This window comes from Zootoca vivipara, chromosome 12 (genome assembly GCF_965207765.1).
Source record: "Zootoca vivipara chromosome 12, rZooViv2.hap1.1, whole genome shotgun sequence".
NCBI lineage: Eukaryota > Metazoa > Chordata > Lepidosauria > Squamata > Lacertidae > Zootoca > Zootoca vivipara.
In genome coordinates, this window is record NC_142595.1 from 42,602,198 (window position 1) to 42,622,786 (window position 20,589).

At 44.6% G+C, this 20,589-nt stretch overlaps 2 protein-coding genes across 4 annotated transcripts in view; one reads left to right on the forward strand and one right to left on the reverse strand.

Moving 5' to 3' along the window:
• On the forward strand, positions 1-3,376 carry LOC118095563 (olfactory receptor 9I1-like). The gene is made up of 2 exons (XM_035136811.3): positions 1-1,013; positions 3,287-3,376. The coding sequence occupies exons 1-2, from the start codon at positions 105-107 to the stop codon at positions 3,374-3,376; spliced, it is 999 nt and encodes a 332-aa protein (XP_034992702.2). The 5' UTR covers positions 1-104.
• Positions 2,957-20,589, reverse strand: part of LOC118095149 (ubiquitin carboxyl-terminal hydrolase CYLD) — a 25,921-nt gene continuing 8,288 nt past the window's right edge. For all 3 annotated transcript variants that reach the window (XM_088654975.1, XM_088654974.1, XM_088654977.1), the window contains exons 4-15: positions 19,208-19,313; positions 16,841-17,232; positions 15,043-15,211; positions 13,786-13,930; positions 10,974-11,096; positions 10,538-10,629; positions 9,136-9,199; positions 8,627-8,759; positions 8,307-8,415; positions 7,183-7,301; positions 5,175-5,391; positions 2,957-4,581 (exon numbers count right to left, since the gene is read on the reverse strand). In XM_088654975.1, coding sequence (XP_088511101.1) covers positions 4,397-4,581; positions 5,175-5,391; positions 7,183-7,301; positions 8,307-8,415; positions 8,627-8,759; positions 9,136-9,199; positions 10,538-10,629; positions 10,974-11,096; positions 13,786-13,930; positions 15,043-15,211; positions 16,841-17,232; positions 19,208-19,313 — 1,854 coding nt within the window. In that variant the 3' untranslated portion in view covers positions 2,957-4,396. The remainder of the gene's footprint in view (positions 4,582-5,174; positions 5,392-7,182; positions 7,302-8,306; positions 8,416-8,626; positions 8,760-9,135; positions 9,200-10,537; positions 10,630-10,973; positions 11,097-13,785; positions 13,931-15,042; positions 15,212-16,840; positions 17,233-19,207; positions 19,314-20,589) is intronic.

The window sequence follows — 20,589 nt, forward strand, 5'->3', positions numbered from 1 at the left end:
CAGGAACAAAGGAAGTGTAACTTTTCATTGTTAAGGCTGTCTCCAAGAGAATCAAGACTGTCTCCAGCGGCGGCGTTGTCTCTGCAGCCAAGCAGAGCAGAATCATGGCACCTGAAAACCAAACCTCCATCCGAGAGTTCATCTTGGTGGGCCTCAGCAGTCACCGCACAACCCAGCTTCTACTCTTCTTCGTGATTCTCCTCGTATATTCACTTACCCTTCTGGGGAACCTGGTGATCATCATGCTTGTGCAGGCTGACCCTAGACTCCACACGCCCATGTACTTCTTCCTGACCCACCTCTCCGTCTTGGAGATCTGCTACACCACTAGCACCGTGCCCCAAATGCTAGCTCACCTGCTCTCCGGAAACGGAGCCATCTCCCCCACTCGTTGCGCAATCCAAATGTACACCACCATGACGCTAGGCGGCACCGAGTGCTTCCTGCTGGCTGTCATGGCCTATGACCGCTTCCTGGCCATCTGCCACCCACTATTATATACCATCGCCATGGACAGGAGCCGCCGGTGGCAGCTTGCTTCAGCTTCCTGGATCATTTGCTGCCTCATTGCAGCGTTGAACATAGGCTGCACTTTCCACCATCCCTACTGTGGCCCCAACCATGTCAACCACTTCTTCTGCGAGCTCCCATTGGTGTTGAAGCTCGCATGCGACAACACCTATGTGACAGAAACCATTGTTTTCTGGACTTCCGTGGTGGTCCTCCTCTGTCCTCTTTCTGTTGTCTTAACCTCCTACGGGCTCATCCTGTCGTCTGTGTTACAAATGGGATCAAGGGCTGGTTGGCACAAGGCTTTCTCCACATGTGCCTCCCACTTGGCTGTGGTCAGTTTGTACTACGGCACCCTCATCTTCATGTACTTGAAGCCGGCATCAGCCAATGCTCCCAATCAGGACAAGCAAATTGCTTTCTTTTACATCGTGGTCACCCCCCTGCTCAACCCGGTCATTTACACCTTGCGTAACAAGGATGTCCATGGGGCAGTGGCCAGGGTGATAAAAAAACCCAAACTTTAAATGGCAAAGTTTAGCACTGATGTCTTTCTTAATCAGTCCTGCTGTTGTCCCAGGGGTCTGCCAGTCACTTGCCACGACTATTAAATCACAGTTTTGCTGGATGAAGAGGGTATTGATTCTCTGCTCAACTGTTCACACACTGGACAGGTGATGGTGCTGTATTATAATATTATCCCTGACTTACCCAGCTGGTCACTGCCTTCTGCAGGAGGGATCCTCCTTAAATTCTCCAAAATGCAAGAAATCCATTCCACAGTAACTCAAGAGAAGCGTTCATAATACAGCGTTCCTTCGCAAAAGGAAACAAAGCTGGCAAACTCTTAGCATATTTGTTAAAACAGAAACAGCATAATAATTCGGTCCACAAATTAAAGACCAATGAGGATAAGTTCACTGCAAGATCTGAAGATGTTGCAAATTAATTTTTTAAAAAAATCTATGAGAAATTATGAAAAAATATGGAAAATAAAATTTCCATTTCTAACCCAATCTGAATCTGATAAACTCCAATCTCCTATAACAATCTCTAAACTCCACAGAGTGGCCAATAAGTTATAAAAATCCCCAGACCAGATGGTTTCACAGCTGAGTATTATAACTATTTTTTGAATGAATGAAAACACTCTTTGTTAAGAGACATTAAATGAAATTATGGTAAGTCGTGTTTTCCTAAAACATGGGAAATGGCAAGAATAGTGGTCATAAATAATGATCCTTCTAAATCCAGTGGTACAGTGGTACCTCGGTTTATGAACACAATTGGTTCCGGAAGTCTGTTCATAAACTGAAGCGTTCATAAACTGAAGCGAACTTTTCCATTGAAAGTAATGGAAAGTGGATTAATCCATTCCAGACGGTCCGCAGAGTACTTAAGCTGAAGCGTTCATAAACTGAAGCGAACTTTCCCATTGAAAGTAATGGAAAGTGGATTAATCTGTTCCAGACGGGTCCGCGGAGTACTTAAACTGAAGCGTTCATAAACTGAAGCATGTGTGTAATTGGTTCCAGAAGTCTGTTCATAAACTGAAGCGTTCATAAACTGAAGCGAACTTTCCCATTGAAAGTAATGGAAAATGAATTAATCCGTTCCAGATGGGTCCACGGTGTTCATAAACCGAAAATTCATAAACCGAGGTGTTCATAAACCGAGGTTCCACTGTACTATCTTATAGCACTCCTGAATCAGGACTTTAAAATATGGAGCTCAATTCTAGGAAATAGATTAGATACAGTAATGTATAAATAGCAGGAGATAAAACCATTAGGGGGCATAAACTCTCTTCAAACATACATGTGTTAGATATTCATGCTATATAAAGAACGTAACAACCATATGAAATATTATTTCTTGAGGCAGAAAAAGCCTTTGATAACTTAGAATGGGATCTTTTATATCATGCCCTGGATTACACTGGACTAGGCACATAATTAATTTTGTAGATTGAAATACAGGCTTTAGGGTCAGAATATATTAACTGTCAACAGGCAAATTCAGAGGCATTCAGAACCTTCTCTGATATCGAGAATTGTTACTAGAGGGTGGGGCATTGAAAGGTGGCGGCTACCTATAAAAACCAGATGGTTTGAGCAGAGAAACTTAGAAGCTCATGCACGGACTGATCAGCTGCAGGGCTGTGCAATCCAAGGCTACCTGGGGGAGTCACTTCGCCACTTCTTTGAGGGTTTCCAAGTGGCAGGTAGAGGTGCATGTCCTGGTATGTGCATATTGCTTGCTATTTAGGAATAAAATCTTCCTTCTCACCCACTTGTGTTTCGTATTGCTTCTGAATCCTAAACAAAAGAACCACCTTGCATTTGGCAAGACACAGTCTTTGGTTGCAGGTCACACTAGCTCTATTAATTACTCACGAGGAAACAGCCACAGCCAATTAAATAATACAAACAGTTCAGGCGGCAGAGCCGGCTATGTGTTTATTTTAAAGCTTATAAACCACCCTTTCAGCAAAAGCTCCCAGGCTAGCATGCCTTGAAAGCAATGCACACAAATACATTGAAATTCAAATGTGCAATACAAAAATGTTGGCTGTTGTAGCCTTTACCTGAAAACAACAATAATAAAAAATGCACAGAAACCAGCTACACAAAATGCTGGAATACCTGCACAATTCTGCCTTAGCCTGGTGCTGGGAGGACAAAAGTGGTACCAGGCAATCTTCTTTGGAGAGGGAATTCTAAATATGAGGAGCCATATTTAGACGCCCTCCAGTCACTTCTCACCTAAACTTCAGATAATGAGAAGACTTGGTCAACGTCCACCAACTAGGACAGCAGTGTGGCACGAGGGTGTCCTTCACAATACAGTAGTTCAGGATCAATGAATGCATACTATTCAAAGTGGGCAGGGAGGAGGAGAGCATGGAGGTGGCCGCAGGTAACAAAAACAGAGGTCACTTGTACACAAAGTGCCTCTGTCAGTGGAATGTTTCAAGCAACTGTGAGGAACCTGTAACACCTCCAGATGTTGCTGGTCTCAAACTCCCATTAGCTCCAGCAATTCCATGACTGGGGATGAAGGGAATGACAACATCTCGATGGACCACAGGTGCCCTGTTCCTGGTCTGAAGGGACGACAAGCAGTTTTTCTATCCATGTGGAGCAGCAAACACCAACTCACAATACTCTGGAGTGAGGGGAAAGACTCCCGTGAAGTCTTGTCTAAATCAGAAGGGACAGGACTCAGGCCCAATGGCTGAATGTGGTCCTCTGGGCTATATAGCCCTCAAGATGCCCCCACCAGGCCATGTCTTTTTCTAAGGCTGCACTACATCTCCCAGGCCACAGCCCTCATTGGCCCAGTTTCACTCCCTCATGTGCTTCTTACTGTCTGGAATGCACTTCTGAACTTTTGAGGCTGCCTCTCACATGAGTAGTGTGCGTGCATGTGTAGCAACCTCCAAGGCATGGCAAAAAAAATATTCGAACGAGAAAAGTGTTCCAACTACTTTTGCCTAACCACAGACATGTGGCCCCAGAAAATTTGCCCATGAGGAAATGTGACCCTTGGGTTGAAAAGAAAGAGAAAACACCACCAACAACAACCTAAATTAATAAGTTTGCATAGGCCAGTCTCTAAAAACCAGTGTTGCAATGCATCCAATCCAGGTAGGGATTACTGCAAGCCAATCAGGACAGAGAATGTTCCTGAAGCAGGAAGTGGGCTCTGTGCAGCTGTAGCCCACATTTCCACACTGTTTGTCGGGCTGGGAATCTAGGCAACTTTGGTTTGAAACTCAGGTTCCCAGGCACATCTACAGCATAACCTGTCCAGGCATGGGAGTCCTAGAATTCTGTATTTTCATCTCCTGGAAACCTGACATTCTTCTTCACCCAGGAATGTATTATTTGTACAGGCCAAGGGAAGGGCTGTGGTAGAAGCACATGTAGGCATCACAAAGCAGCCGGCGGGCATATGTGGGCAAGGATTTGGGATCCAGGCTTTGGAGTGCCTCAGGGGGCATTGCCAAATAGTCCGCTACTTCCGAGCAGGGCGTGACTTGGGGAATGTTAAAGCCATTCAGCCCACCTGGAAAAATAAGGAAATAAATGGGGTTAAATGAGGAGGGGAAGAAGACAAGGAGAAAAGTAAGCAAAAGGCTCCCCAAAAAAGTATCTACATGGGGGGGGAAATAACTATTAATTCATTCAGTTTATATCCCACCCTTCTAAAGGGGCCTGGGGTGGTGAACATCAAGAATAAAAACCTTTCAAAAACAGTTTAAAAGCATTTTCTCAACCAGTTTTTTCAGGGTTGCCAGGAGCTGTGTTATTCAGTCATGAAATGCTTTGGTAAACAGGAATGTATTGAATTTTCTCCCCAAAGTCTATCATGAGGGAGACAGACGCACCTCACCGTGGATGGCATCCTACAAATGGGGAGCCACCACTGAAAAGGCTCTGGAAAGGGCAGCTCCTGGTCTTGGTACAACCAATAAGGCCTCACCTACTGAGGGGGCTGAGCATGCAAGGAGAAAACTGGAAACGGCAAGAAATGGAAGATATCAACACCAGAGGTGTGTTGCTAGAATTCCGATTGCTGCTAGGGGATAAGCGCTTCCTAGTTTATGACAGGAAGTAGCTCTGGGTGTTCTTCCAAACTGGCAGGATATGGCCACTCACCCTCACGGTCAGCCATACTGTCAAAGAAGAGCCACTGGTGGACATCTGGGCCATGGCGGGTAAACGCTACATAGTGGCTGGTCTCGATGCAGAGGACGCCAAAGAGCTGCATGGTCTGGCGAGGGATGAAGTCAGGCAAGGAGCCCAAGCGGGAAAGCTCCTCGGGGAGATGCAGGGGGCGAGGTTGGTGGCTGCGCCGGGCACGGTGTTTGTGGACCTACAAAGGGCAGGAAATGAGGTAGAAAAAGAGGGCAAAGGTCATCTCCCTCGCTCATGATACTAGAACTCAGGGACACCCAGCGAAGCTGCATATTGGAAGGTTCAGGGCAGGCAAAATAAAGTGCTTTTCCACAGATGAGGTCCCCGAAATCGCAAGAGGGGAGAGAGCTCTTGTGCTCAGCCCCTGCTTTCAGGATTTCCACAGGCATTGGCCACTGCGGAAACAGGAAGCTAGACTAGATGGGTCACTTGCACGACTACTAATGTAATATAATGTAATGTAAATAAAAAATTATTACTTATACCCCTCACATCCGGCTGGGTTTCCCCAGCCACTCTGGGCGGCTCACAACAGAATATTAAAAACACGGAAAAAAAACATCAAACAGCTGCCTTCAGATGTCTTCTAAATGTCAGATAGTTGTTTATTTCCTTGACATCTGATGGGAGGGCGTTCCACAGAGAGGGCGTCACCACCAGGAAGGCCCTCTTTTTTTATTTTAAAAAAATCATCTTTATTCGTTTTGCACACATGAAAAAACAACAGCAAAAAAATAATAAAAAAATACAAAATACAAAAAGAAAACGAAAAAGAAAAAAGGGAAAAAAACAGGAAACCTCATTTCTCACAGTGAGGGAACCGCCAGAAGGCCCTCGGTGCTGGACCTCAGTGTCCGAGCAGAATGATGGAGGTGGAGACGCTCCTTCAGGCATACTGGGCCGGGGCAGTTTAGGGCTTTAAAGGTCAGCACTAACACTTCGAATTGTGCACGGAAACATACTGGGAGCCAATGTAGGTCTTTCAGACCAGTGTTATATGGTCTCGGCAGTCGCTCCCAGTCACCAGTCTAGCTGCTGCATTCTGAATTAGTTGCATGGGTGGTTCTTATGATAACATTCTTCAAATGCCCAATACATATTTGGCCTAAGATTGGATGATACAGAGTTGCAACGTAATCTTATGTTGGGCGGGGGGGGGGGTATGTTCGCCTTGGCATATGGGCGTTACTCCCGCACATCATGTTCCAGCCTATTTATCATCCCTCTCTATTGCCAGCCATCGCTTTGCGTTTATTAAAGCGTGGTTCAATGTTTTTCCCTCCAACGTCCTTCTTCACAGATTCTCTTTTCCCTCCAACGTCCTTCTTCACAGATTCTCTAAAGGCCGAGTCTCGGTTTTATGTTCCTGTGATAACCAGTCGACGGAATCCCTCAGCACTTAGTGTTTACATGCCCTCTGTATAGTGCTGTCCGGAAAAAACCTATTGAGTCCATTAGCCCCAAAATTCTCTGGACTTCCATTCGAGACCCATCTTGCCCTATTATGGCAAGATACTGATTTGTTCGTAACCTTGCAAGTGGCAAGATTTTTAACTTCTGCTCTGTCCTATAAGAGGCGAAATGGATTGTTACATGAATCCTGAAAGGATTTCTCCTAATTTTCCTAATTTTATATTATCTGTCATTATTATATTTTTAGTTCTATATTTATTTTATTAATTGTAAAGCAAGTCTGTCTCGCTGTGTCTATTTTTACGTGTATATGAACCTAAAGCTGAAATAAATCATTCATTCATTCATATTTGGCCTAAAGGTGAGATTCCCAGGTCTGAAAGTATTTGAGGCGACTGGACTAGACAGCCTACAAGCCCCCACTCCAGCTCAAAGATATTGCAGAATTCTCTGTGAACTGCTTAAAAGACCATTTTTGTATAAGTGGTATATAGATAACATGAAATCAATAAAATTCTATCCTGCTTTGATAAGCTGGTGACCAACCCCACGGTACCTGCTGGCTGCAAATCTTGCAGAACTGCTTGATGTGGCGAGTGCCGAAGCTGTGGTCCCTGTAGCAATCCGGACACTCAGTCACAGCCAGCCCTTGGCAAATACAGCACTCCCGAGGGCCTGCAATGGGTTCATCAGACACATTTGTGTCAGTCAAAGAAGTGGAAGTCTTGGGTTAAAGATGCAAATAGCATAAAAACACACACACACACACACACACACACACACAAAAAAAAAAAAACTATAGCGATGGTAAACTAGAAGCCCTTCCACTGCACACATTCCAAAGACGCCTTTCCTCTCCAGGATTGGAACTCTTGAAAAAAACCTTTCTGTTCTGCAGGTTTGACTAAGAAGTCTTTTTTTCCTAACAGATAAAATGAAGTCCCTTCTTCACCCAACTTTATTTCTAGAACTCAATTATCAGAAGTTTGTGTTTTCTCCAAGGTGCTCAAAGTGGCTGAAATATAGTGAGGGGGGTGTTGTTGTTGTTTTGGTAATGTTTCCTCCTTCTCCATTCCTGTCCACTTGTAGTTTTCTCCCTCCAAAGTAGATCTCTTTATTTCAGGGGCTAGGAACCCATTCTTCCAACCCAAAGGCCATGTTTCTTTGAGTAACCTCCCAGGGGCAAAAAGCCAAGTGCCTGTAACTTTATTCCCCACCAGCCCTGCAGTGGCTTTCTTTTCCAGGAGTAATACACCTTCTTTGTTCTTTTAACCACCAGTCTATGCATTTATTCTCATTCTCTCTCTCTCTCTCTCTCTCTCTCTCTCTCTCTCTCACACACACACACACACACACACTTCCCTTCCTTCCTTCCTCTTGTTCTCACACTCACACCCCAGCCCCCAGGATCTTGCCCACTATGGAATGTGTCCCTTGGACTAAAGAATGGCTTCTCATCCTATCTGTAAATTCTTGCTTAGCTTCCAGAGGGCATGGAGATACAGCATTAAAATAAATAAATAGACAGGTTCCTCAAATCCATCTTCAGTCCCACTCCTCTTTTCCTTCTCTAACACTTTCTGAGATAGCCCTCTGAGATAGCCCTCTAAAAAAATACAAAAAACAAAACATCACCACCCTTTTCCTTCTTCACTTCTGCCTCTCACCACCACCACTTACTGTCTTCCAGAAGGTCAGTGAGGTCAAGTTCCAGGCTGGGCTGTATGGTGCGAAAGGCCTTGAAGTTCTTCCCATTCCGCGGCATCTGCAGGATGAGGCAAGAGGGGGCCTGCCAGGGAGTAAAGAAGCACAGGGAATGGGAGAAGAAGGAGAATGGACGGGAGTTACTGACAGGGCCCTCTCGATAACACTCACCACACAAATGAGGTCTCCTAAACACAGGTGACCTCCGTTTTTGGAACCTGTTTATGGTCTCTTGCAGCAATGTGCATGGTGGTGGGGAGCTTGGTCCCAACCATGTTTCCAGTCCTCGATCTCACCTCTGTGAACTTGAGGTCCCCAGTGACTAGGGACCCCTCCAGAAGCTCCTGAACTGTGGGCACTGCCCGGGTCGGGTGATCCTCAAGAAATATCTGGTAGAAAATGCAGCCGTGGGGGTCCTGACCAGAAGAGCTTCAAGGGAAGAAGATAAAATAAAGGTGAGAAGACATCAACATCTAACCGAGCCACCTATCCTATCTACTCATAGTTCACTCTACCCTTTCCTCCAATCTCCCCTCCCCCTCACAATGCACCCACAATTCCCTTTCAAAGGAGTTGGGGAGCTAAAACGTTGTGCGAAGTGTCTCTCCAGCCTCCAGTTGCCACCTCTGCTGCTCCTGCCAGTTGGTGCTTATGCTGGAGTTGGAAGTGGCCACTTATTGACAGCCGTGTGAGTTGCAGCATGACAACAACCTTACATTTGTATGTCTATAAGAAGATACACACACACACACACACACACACACACACACACACACGTAGCAAATGGATGGTAAGCCTAACTCACCGAATCTGGAAGAGTGGCTCCATTTTCAATACTCGGAAGAGCAGCGTGAGAAATTCCTCTGGGTCTGTGAGGGGAGAGGACATGAAGGAATCAAGCCCCACCAGCAACAGCTTTTATTCAAACATACCAGTTTCCCACCCGTCACATCACTTTCTTTAAAAAAACAACAACCCAAAAAACCTAACTAACGCTGCCTGAGTTATCAAGTTGAGAGTTAAGATCCTCATTAGGGTGATGACTTTTTTACAACCTCATTTCCCTGTATCATAATTTGATGAGCTTTCATTAAAGATTAGATAAAATCTTACTTTCAAAGAGATTTGATTAAAAAAAACCTCATGCACAAAATGATTTTTAAAAAAATTATTTATCAGATTTTTGACCATTTTTGAAGTCACTGTAAGCAGATATAAAATTGAACCCAAGCTTTAGAGTCACATATATACAACATTATATATGGTCATCAAACATACAAGGAAGCTTGTTTTAGCTGCAGTAACAGTATAGACGCCGCTAGAGGACGATGTTTTGCTACCTCTCATGTAGGTTCTTTTCCCAGCATGTCCGGCAGGGTCTGCTGGCTGAGTTTTGAGGTCCCGAAAAGGGGCTTTTCCCTTGCGTAGGTATGACATTTGTATACCCTATGTTGCTAAGAACACTCCCCATTGTGGAATGTGGTGTTGTGTCCAAATTTGATACGAAATATATATACAGTGGAACCTTGGTTTATGAACACCTCGGTTTACGAATTTTCGGTTTACGAACACCGCGGAACCATCTGGAACGGATTAATTCACTTTCCATTACTTTCAATGGGAAAGTTCGCTTCAGTTTATGAATGCTTCAGTTTATGAACAGACTTCCGGAACCAATTACACCCATGCTTCAAGTTAAGTACGCTTCAGGTTGAGTACTCCGCGGACCTGTCTGGAACGGATTAATCCACTTTCCATTACTTTCAATGGGAAAGTTTGCTTCAGTTTATGAACGCTTCAGTTTCGGACTTCCGGAACCAATTGTGTTCATAAACCGAGGTACCACTGTAGAATTGTTAATACAAATTAAAAACAGTTTGTGTGTAACCTTTTTAAATATTTCAATGGAATATACCTCATTTTAGTCATTAATAGGCAAAAGTTCATCCATTTGTGCTACCGGAAATAATTTTTGAGGGAAAAAATGAAAAAGTCATCACCCTAATCCTCATCCTTTCTGGCAACGTGTTTCATACTGCAAATTGAGAACTGGATTTTAATGTGACACTTTGGGGGCTCGTTTGTTTGATGCACAAAGAATGGGGGAACAATGCTCTGAGGTTGACAGAATCCATCTCCCTTCCTAATTCGTTATACACAGTTATCCAAAGTCCAACACACAAGCACACCACAGGCTGCCATCAAACCTTTTTCTTCATGGGTGAAGCCAGAGGAATGTCCAGCCGTCTCCAGAACTTTCCGCAAGGCCATAATTTTGGTGGCGCAGACATATCCATTCCTGTCCCCGCAAAAAACCCAAAAACGATGGTGTCATCACCAGGTTAGACTTTGAAAGAGAGAAAGTGGTGGCGGGGAAAAGCAGCAGCAGTATGTAACACATGCTTATAAGCAATACTACATTTTCTGCAAAATCACTCTGAATGCCACTGAAATGGGAGCATTTTAACGGAATACAAGGCTCAGAAGAAACCCGAGTAGCTCAGAGGCTTGGCCAAAGAGGCTTCGCTTACCTGTACTTATTTCTTAAGGTTTACAAAGAAATGGATAAACAATCTTCTCAAGCCTCCCCCCCTTTTTCTATTTTTTCCCATTTTAGCCATGGCTAGGGTGACGTGAACTTACTTGCGCAAAGGGTTGACAATCTCTGTTCTCAGCAGATCCCGTGTTTCAGTGTAAATTGGACCATCGTTCTTGTCTGCTGGGCGCAGCAGCATTGAATCCAGAACTGAGGTAAAAGTGAACATACTGCAAGCGAGAAAAAGACAAAGTGTGGTTGTTGAGATGTCTGAATTCTGTCCCTACCACCTCTTAGGAGCAGCTTCTAGCATTTAGTCCAGGGAATGGGAATAGAGAAGAAGATATGTATGTCTTCTTCAGTCCAAAAGAGGACAGAACCAGCATTTTATATCTATCTATCAACCTCTATGTGTGTACAAAGTTAGTAAAGGGGATGTGGGTGGCGCTGTGGTCTAAACCACTGAGCCTCTTGGGCTTGCCGATCAGGTCGGTGGTTCAAATCCCCGTTGACAGAGTGAGCTCCCGCCGCCCTGTCCTGGCTCCTGCCTACCTAGCAGTTCGAAAGCACGCCAGTACAAGTAGATAAATAGGTAGCGCTGTAGCGGGAAGGGAAATAGCGTTTCCGTGCACTCTGGTTTCCATCACGGTGCCCCATTGCGCCGGAAGTGGTTTAGTCATGCTGCCCACATGACCCGGAAAGCTGTCTGTGGACAAACACCGGCTCCCTTGGCCTGAAAGTGAGATGAGCACCGCAACACCATAGTCACCTTTGACTGGACTTAAGCGTCCAGGGCTCCTCTACCTTCACCTAAAGTTAGTATACATGTTCCTGTGATTTCAGCAACCACAAAAACGCTCACTCAGTTTTCTTAATGAGGCAAAACATTTCAGCTTCTGCCTTCATCAGCTGCTCTAACAAAAATGAAGTGATATTGCTTTCAAGCAGGCAATTATAGAGCTTTGCTGAAGCTCTATACCATCCTCCAATATAAGGCCATGCAACGTTTACATGTACACATGCAGAAGTTATCCCTCCTTGCTAAAATTGTTGGATCTGTTAGCATCTCTGCAGAAAATACTGTAGTTGTCAGAACGGAAATGTTTAATCAACTTGCCGATCCACCTATTTGGTCCCAAGTGACAGATTTGCGATTTCTAAAATATGTGCGGATATTCTGGCACGTCCAACTCCCAAGAGACTGTGATCTACAGTACTTACAGTATAAAAGGACTGGCTGTGATCTGACTGTGATATACCCATTCTCATTGCCAGGAGCTGTTAAGCTTTTCTTATAGGAGGGTTGGCCAAAAGTGATCACTAAACTTCATTCCGCAATTTACCTGCTACACCCCGCGCGATCTACCAGTAAATCGCGATCTGCCTGTTAGACATGCCTGTTCTATACAGGCATATACATATGACAAGCTGGAACGTGTCCAGAAGAGGGCAACCGAAATGGTCAAAGGCCTGGAAACGATACCTTATGAGGAACGGCTTAGGGAGCTGGGTATGTTTAGCCTGGAGAAGAGAAGGTTAAGGGGTGATATGATAGCCATGTTCAAATATATAAAAGGATGTCATATAGAAGAGGGAGAAAGGTTGTTTTCTGCTGCTCCAGAGAAGCAGACACAGAGCAATGGATTCGAGCTACAAGAAGATTCCACCTAAACATTAGGAAGAACTTCCCGACGGTAAGAGCTGTTCGGCAGTGGAATTTGCTACCAAGGGGTGTGGTGGAGTCTCCTTCTTTGGAGGTCTTTAAGCAGAGGCTTGACAGGCATATGTCAAGAATGCTTTGATGGTGTTTCCTGCTTGGCAGGGGGTTGGACTAGATTGCCCTTGTGGTCTCTTCCAACTCTATGATTCTATGATTGTTCTATACATATGACTGCACAGCCATCTATTCAAGCAACAAAATCATCAAGTTCGCTGATGACACTACAGTGGTGGGGCTCATCTCAGGGGGATGAATCCGCCTATAGGGACAAGGTGGCGCAGCTCTGGGTTTGGTGTGGAGAAAATAATCTGGCTCTTAATACTGCCCAAACTAAGAAACTAGTGATAGATTACAGAGGGGGGGAAGTGGATATTCAGCCACTGTATATTGGAGGGGATCAGGTGCAGAGGGTGGGTGCATTAAAGTTTTTGGGAGTGACTATCGAGCAGGGTATGACTTGGAGTGCAAACACCACTGCTCTGGTAAAGAAGGCACAACAGAGAACTTATTTCCTCAGGCTTTTAAAGAAGAACAATCTGAGTGAGAGATTGCTAGCGTCCTTCTACCGTGGCTCACTAGAGAGCATTATTACATATTGTATTTGTGCTTGGTTTTCAACTTGCACAGTAATGGAGAGGAAGATGCTCCAGAAGGTCATAACAACAGCCGGAAATATTATTGGTCATCCCCTCCCATCTTTGGAAGATCTATACAGCTCCCTTTGCCTCAAAAAAGTAAAAAAATATTTTACAGGATCCATCTCATCCAGGATATAGTCTTTTTGTACTACTGCCTTCGGGCAAAAGATATAGAACAATTAAATCAAGAACAAATAGACTAAAAAACAGTCTCTACCCAAGAGCTATAACCATCTTAAATACTGTAACTGAAAAAATTGATCTGATGAGTTGTGTAGGTTTGTGTATGTGTAATGTGTTTTTTGTTTTGTTTTGCTTTTGTTTTTATGTGGATAGCATCCAATTTCATTGTAAACACAATGACAATAAAATCTAATCTAATCTTATCTTATCTACATGAAATAATTTTCGTGGGGCGATATCCAACAGTCAACCTGTTCACACAAGGAATTTCCCTTCTCTCTCCACCCCCAAGATCTGCTCAGGACTTCCACCTGCCCCAGTCTTAGGAAGCAAACTTCTTGCTCTCTGCATCACGTCACCTCCCTGCTGCAACCTTACCAGAAGAGAGTGGCATCCAGGTAGCAGGAGTTGCAGTGACCTTGGATCCCCTTCTTCCATCCCGAGAGATGCTCCATGCCCTGGTCACCCAGCGGTGGTGGCGGTGTGTCCTCTTCCACTCTGCTGCTGGCGTACCCACGGAAGTCTTCGGGAGGATGGGGAGAGATGGAGAACAGGTGAGGAACAACACAGGGCCTCCTGGCATCTTGCTTTCCCCCTTTGCCTGGTGGCTCACGGATTTGACCTTGTGCTTTATAGGCAGTGGAGATGCTTCTGGGATTCCCAGTGAGCTGTTAAACATTAGAAGTGACAGGGAAAACAGGTCGGTCTTTCTCCTCCACCCCCTAGGATGAAATCACTGCATACACATGGGAAGCTGCATGACACCAAGTCAGTCTATCGGGCCATTTAGTTCATCTCAAGGCAGCCCTGTTTAGGGAAGCTTTTAATGTTTGATGGATTTTTGTATTTTAGAATTTCTGTTTTTTTGGAAGCCGCCCAGAGTGGCTGGGGGAACCCGGCCAGATGGGCGGGGTATAAATAATAAATTATTATTATTATTATTATTATTATTATTATTATTATTATTATTATTGTCTACACCAGTGTTTCCCAAACCTGGGTCTCCAGCTGTTGTTGAACCACATCTCCCATCATCCCTAGCTAGCAAGGTCAGGGATGATGGGCATTGTAGTCCAACAACAGCTGGAGACCCAACATTGGTCTACACCAGGCATGGCCAAACTTGGCCCCCCAGATGTTTTGGGACTACAACTCCCATCATCCTTAGCTAGCAAGGCCAGCAGGTCAGGGATGATGGGAATTGTAGTCCAACAACAGCTGGAGACCCAACATTGGTCTACACCAATTGGTAGTGGTTCTCCAGAATTTCTTTCTCAGCCCAACCTGGAGATGCCAAGGGCTGAACCTTGGGAAGCAGATGCTCTACCACTGATCTACCTACATGGTCCTTCCTTCATACACTGGCAGAGCAGTGGGGAGGTGATGAATTCTGCAAGATGCCTCCCAGCTTCAATGGGCACAGAACAGGGATACATCTGATGGGATGGCTTAACCTTCCAAAGAAACGCTTCCATCTCTCTTGTTTGGGAGTCACTGGGCCTCATCCCTCCTCCCTTTCCTTGCTCCCTCCACAGAGAGCCAGTGTGAGGATAAAATGGGGGAGAGGGATAATCACATGCTCCTCCCTAGAGGAAAGATGGGACATAAACATATTTATAATGATCTACGCCATACCCAAGGGGTTGCAACGCAAAACGGGGTTCTCTAGATTCTGCAGAGAGCCGAAGCGCGAGTCGGGACGACAGTGGCGCAGCTTGACGAAGAGTGCTTTGTTGGGTTGGCAGTGGAAGTAGCGGGTCCCTCTGTACTGGCCGTCCGTGCATCCCGAAGGCAGCGGCTCCTCCTGGAAAACATACAAGGCCCATCCTTAACAAGACCACCACCTGGGATTCTGTAGCTGTGACTCCTGCATTTCGGGGGGGGGGTTGAACTTAGATGAACCTTTGGGTTCCTGCCAACTACAGTTCTATGATTTTATGACCTGAATCCTCCAGCTTGCAATGGCACATGCCATCTTTACATACCACCTGGGCTCCATTTTTAACCGATAGCAAGACAAGACTCATCACCCCTAAACAGGTAGTAAATAGGTACCGAAGGGAGGGGAAATAACAGTGCTGCAAGATTCAAGTTCAAGCACATTTCACGTAAAACGTAAGATAAGCCTGCTGGATCAGGCCAGAGTCCAATCCAGCATTCTGTGGCCAATTGAATGCATGTGGGAAGTCTGCAAATTGGACATGGGCACTAGGGTGGGTCATAAAAAAAATAAAAATTCGAAAATGTTTCCTCCCTTGCTCTTATCTCAGGCGTGTGGTATAAACATAGTCAAATTTCAAATTTGGGACAAATTGGTTAATATTTAGATCCTGCACCTACAGATGGAAATTTTGCCTCACTACGAGTGATAAAAACATAGGAATTTGACTCATTTAATTCTCAGTATGTTAAATTGTGAACTAATAAACATAAATTTTAGGTTTTATGTAGAGCAATAATAGTTGCATACTATTATTTTCTGCAACATTTATTTATTTAAGATAAAACATGTTGATAATTTACATGAAAAACCAATGGTTTTGAAAAAATTATATGGAAAAATTAAGCAATTGTTTATGTTTACTTGTTTAGTACACCGTTTGCTTAATTGTATTTTTTTTTATGACCCACCCTAATGGGCACAACAGCACTCTGCCCACCTGCAATTCTGAGCAACCGGCAGATCCTTAATCCGTTACTGCAATGGTTCAATCTTCCAGCGCTGTTTGTTTGGCTGGCCTTGCTGGATGCATGAAGTGTGTAAATTCATGGCTTTGGGCAATTTCCAAAGGGAAGGAGAGTAACTGAGCAAAACGTGTGCAACTTTGAAATGTGAAGCTTCCAAGATTAAATTAATGATTACCAATAAAAGGTACAAGGGACCCCTGACCATTAGGTCCAGTCGTGACAGACTCTGGGGTTGTGGCACTCATCTCATGTTATTGGCCGAGGGAGCTTCCAGGTCATGTGGCCAGCATGACTATAGCCACTTCTGGCGAACCAGAGCAGCACACGGAAACACCGTTTACCTTCCCGCTGTAGAGGTACCTATTTATCTACTTGCACTTTGACGTGCTTTCGAACAGCTAGGTTGGCAGGAGCAGGGGCCGAGCAACGGGAGATCACCCCGTCACGGGGCTTTGAACCGCCGACCTTCTGATCGGCAAGTCCTAGGCTCTGTGGTTTAACCCACAGTGCCACCCGCGTCCCAAGGATTACCAATAGTTCACCCCAAAAGAGACTTGTAACTAGGCAGCTCAACATCAAACGGATGGCAGACCAGTGTTCTGCCCCCGCAAGCAACAGATAACTGTTTTTGGCAGAGCATACAGAAATTCACTGCTCAGATTTTATACCGAAGCCATCATGTGCAACAAAATGAGCACATGATTCAGCTGACACACATCCCAGCCTGCCACACCCTTGCTCTCACCAGCTCCAGCCCAGCAATAGCTTCATCCTCATCAGGGGGCTCCCCGATCCATCGGATCACCCCGTAGATCGGCGGATCGTTCACCTCCACCACAGAATTGATCTCCAAGAGGTGGTGGCTATACTGTTTCTCCTCCTCTTCCTCTTTGTCTTCCTCATCTTCTTCTTCCTCCTCCTCCTCCCCATTTTTCTTCCTCTTCAAAACTCCCAAGTCTTTCGTCTTGTGGTCCCCCAGTTCTCTGGAAGGAGCCAAGCTTAGGTGCTCCTTGGGCGAGCACTCCTCCAGTTTGGGGGGATACTTGATGGATGAGGGGGACGGGCAATCTTCAAATTCATCTGAGGTGGGTGAAGAGGAATTGCTGGGCAAAGTCTCAGGTCTTCTGTCAGCTTGTTCTTTAGAGAGACAAAACAAACAAACAAACAAACAACAACAACACATTAGAATCCAGCACCTCAAGCCTAAAAATATGCTTCCAATTTGGTTACTAACCCTCCCAAGTGTGCAGTTCCGGAATTCAGGAGAGAATCTCAACTTTAAAATGTGGGAGCAGGGAAACCTGAACAAGTTTCTAGCCCTTAAGGATGTGCAATTGGCAATGTGGAACAATGCCTAGGAAAAAAATCGAAGGCCAACAGGAAAAGGGGGAAGGGACTGGTCTCAATCGCCTGGTCCCTCTAGCTAGCAGAAGCAGAATTGTGCAAAAGACAGAAAACCATCTGGATTTGCATAAAATTCATAAAATTTAACTGCCATTGGTTAATATCGAGTGGTGTATACACAGCTTTACTGAGTTCCTGTGACTTCCAGCTGCCCAAAAGCCCCATGTAAAGCTATACCTTTGCTTTACTATTGGCTGGGTAGCAATATATACTTTTTTTTTAAAAAAAATGATGTTTGTTATCAAAATGTCATAGAACCTGACCACCTGACATTTTTCATTATTATTATATTTATTACTACTATTATTATGAAAAGTTGTCAAAAAGTGAAAAAGTCCAGCTGCCTGGTAACTCTGCTGGACTAGTGTCCATTGGGGAACCGTTACTGGACCCAACTGACAATGGATTATAATCGGTCAAATCAAATCCCACAGTATGCTGAGATAACCTGTCAGGGTGGATAAAAAGCAATGATTTAAATAAATAAATAAAATTGGTTTTTTATTGTAATCAGATTTTTTTAAAAAAATTAAATCGGATTTTAAAAATAAAATGCTTTTGGAGGAAAAATCTTTCTAAATATAGTTTTCTATTTAAGTTACATTATAGTCCATCAGGAAATAAGGATTTGTTTAAGTTTTTCATGTGTGCTAAAACTCAGTCTAATTGGGGATATATATATATATATATATATATATATATATATATATATATATATATATATTGTTTGACCACATCAATTAACAAACATGGATACATATGCTATAATGTCATTGTTTTAGTTAAATTGTTTAAATTGTTATTAAAGAAATGATCATTTTTCTCCTTCCAATAAAGTACAGCAGAAAAGTTGCCCAAATATAAACAGTTAACTTATTAAACCTCACAATAATTTCATAATTATCTGTCTATGTATTTCTAATAGTATAACCACATCAGTAATTTTTGACATAAGTGTAAAAACGACTCTGGAAATTTATTATTCCAAAAATGAAACCTTCATCTGGTTGTAAATATTAAGATTATACCAGCAAGAATGAGTCTTTCTGTAAAAAAAGAAAAAAGATTTAAAACAAAGTCTTACTAACTAGTGATTTAAATCAAATCCACCCTGACCTCAATCGGTGGAGCAGGAGACCTTTAATCTCAGGGTTGAGAGTTCAAGCCCCATGTTGGGCAAAAGATTCCTGCATCGCCCGTGGTCCTTTCCATCTCTTCAGTTCTACGATTCTATGAATACCAGCTAATGGGATTCACAAGTGGAGAGGATGCTGCTGTGTTCAAGTCCTGTTTCTAGGTTTCCCACAGCATCAGACGGACCATGGCTGGTTGGCCCTTTTTAAGTAGCCTCCAGAAGTTTGCACAGGTGGAAGTGACGCCCTTGGACTGATATAGGTCCCTCAGACCTGCTACATTAGAATCATAGAATCCTAGAGTTGGAAGAGACCACAAGGGCCACCCAGTCCAACCCCCTGCCAAGCAGGAAACACCATCAAAGCATTCTTGACATATGCCTGCCAAGCCTCTGCTTAAAGACCTCCAAAGAAGGAGACTCCACCACACTCCTTGGTAGCAAATTCCACTGCCGAACAGCTCTTACAGTAAGAGCCATTCAGCAGTGGAATTTGCTACCAACGAGTGTGGTGGAGTTAAAAAAAAAACCAAACCCAGACGACATCCCGAGTACTTTCATTATTGTACAACTCACCTTTGTGCACCTTAGAGATGGGCAGGAGCATCCCATACTCTGGAGACGGGATATGGCACAGGACGTGGTTTCTGAAGAGGCCATCCCAGGACCCGACTGGTTTATCCTAGGATGAGATGGTAAGAGGAGTAAAAAAAGAGTCTAGGGTCTCTGGACTGGCTGTTCCTCCCCATTCCTCCTGATCACCACACATGGCATGCCTACGTTGGGCCAAATAAGGTGGACACTGCCAGCATCTGCAAAGGGCCCACACCTAGCAGAAGGCCCACGGACAAGAGCCCCCCAGGCTTGCTGCAGTGAGGACGTAAGACTTATGGAAGCGGACTTCCGGTCTGTCGCGGTGGAGAGAAGGACGCAGGGACTTCGCGTGCCGAAGTCCCTGGCCTCGCGGAGGGGGGGGGAAGTCCGCAGAGCGAGCGGACTCCCCGTAAAAACACCGGGTAGAGAGTCCCGGTGACTCACGTGCCCAGCGGCTGCTCCGTTTTGCGGATCCCCTGCTGCCCGAGAGCTCAATAGAGCGATTGAGAGCCGGTGGGGTGGAACCGCGGGAGCCATTTTGGGCTATATCTTACCTCCGAGAAGCGAAGCTCCGAGTCCTGACCCGGCAAGCGGCGGATTCTTCCGAACAAAATTAAAGATTTCCATAAAGTAAGTGGAACGTATATTTGGACTATAAAATCATTAATTGGAAAAATAGGAGAGACTTTAAAGAAACGGAAGTCGGTCTCTTCCTAATGGAAAACAGGGAGGCGTTTTAAATAAACTCAAGCCGAAAGAGAAAAAAGTTTCAGGGTTGGTGGACCCGAAAGAAAGAGAGATTTTTCCGAACCTTCCCAGCTCCCGAGTCCGGCACCCCTCGAGGTACAGCATTATTGAGGGGAAGAGTGCTTTGACAGCTGTCAAAAGCTGTCAAACTGTCAAAAGACTGGGTGGATTTTATCGCGCTGCTGTCAACTGTAAAAAATTGTTTGAAAGTGAGGCAGAACTTTTCAATTTGGAATCAAGAATGGATTTGTGATTGAGTTAAAGACAAAGGAGAAGGACAGCCAAAATGGAGTCGATCGTCTAACAGGAAGGAATTTTCCAGTACCCTTTGCTCCCTATCTCCTGTCTGTCTGTGGTTAAGAGAAGTATGAAAACAAAGTACTCTCGAGCCTTCCAGGAGGCGGTGTTGAGCTATCTACAAACATGGGAGGACATTTACAAGGAACGGCAACATCCCAATTTACCATCAGTCGAGGCTGAAGCCCAAGTTCAGGACTTAGAGGATAATTTGGACTTGGAGGCTGTGGAGTTTGAGACTGTGTGTGAGGAGAAACAACTTGATGAGAATCTTGAAGGGGACTTGGGCTGTAAAAAATATGTCTGGGATGAAGCAAAGT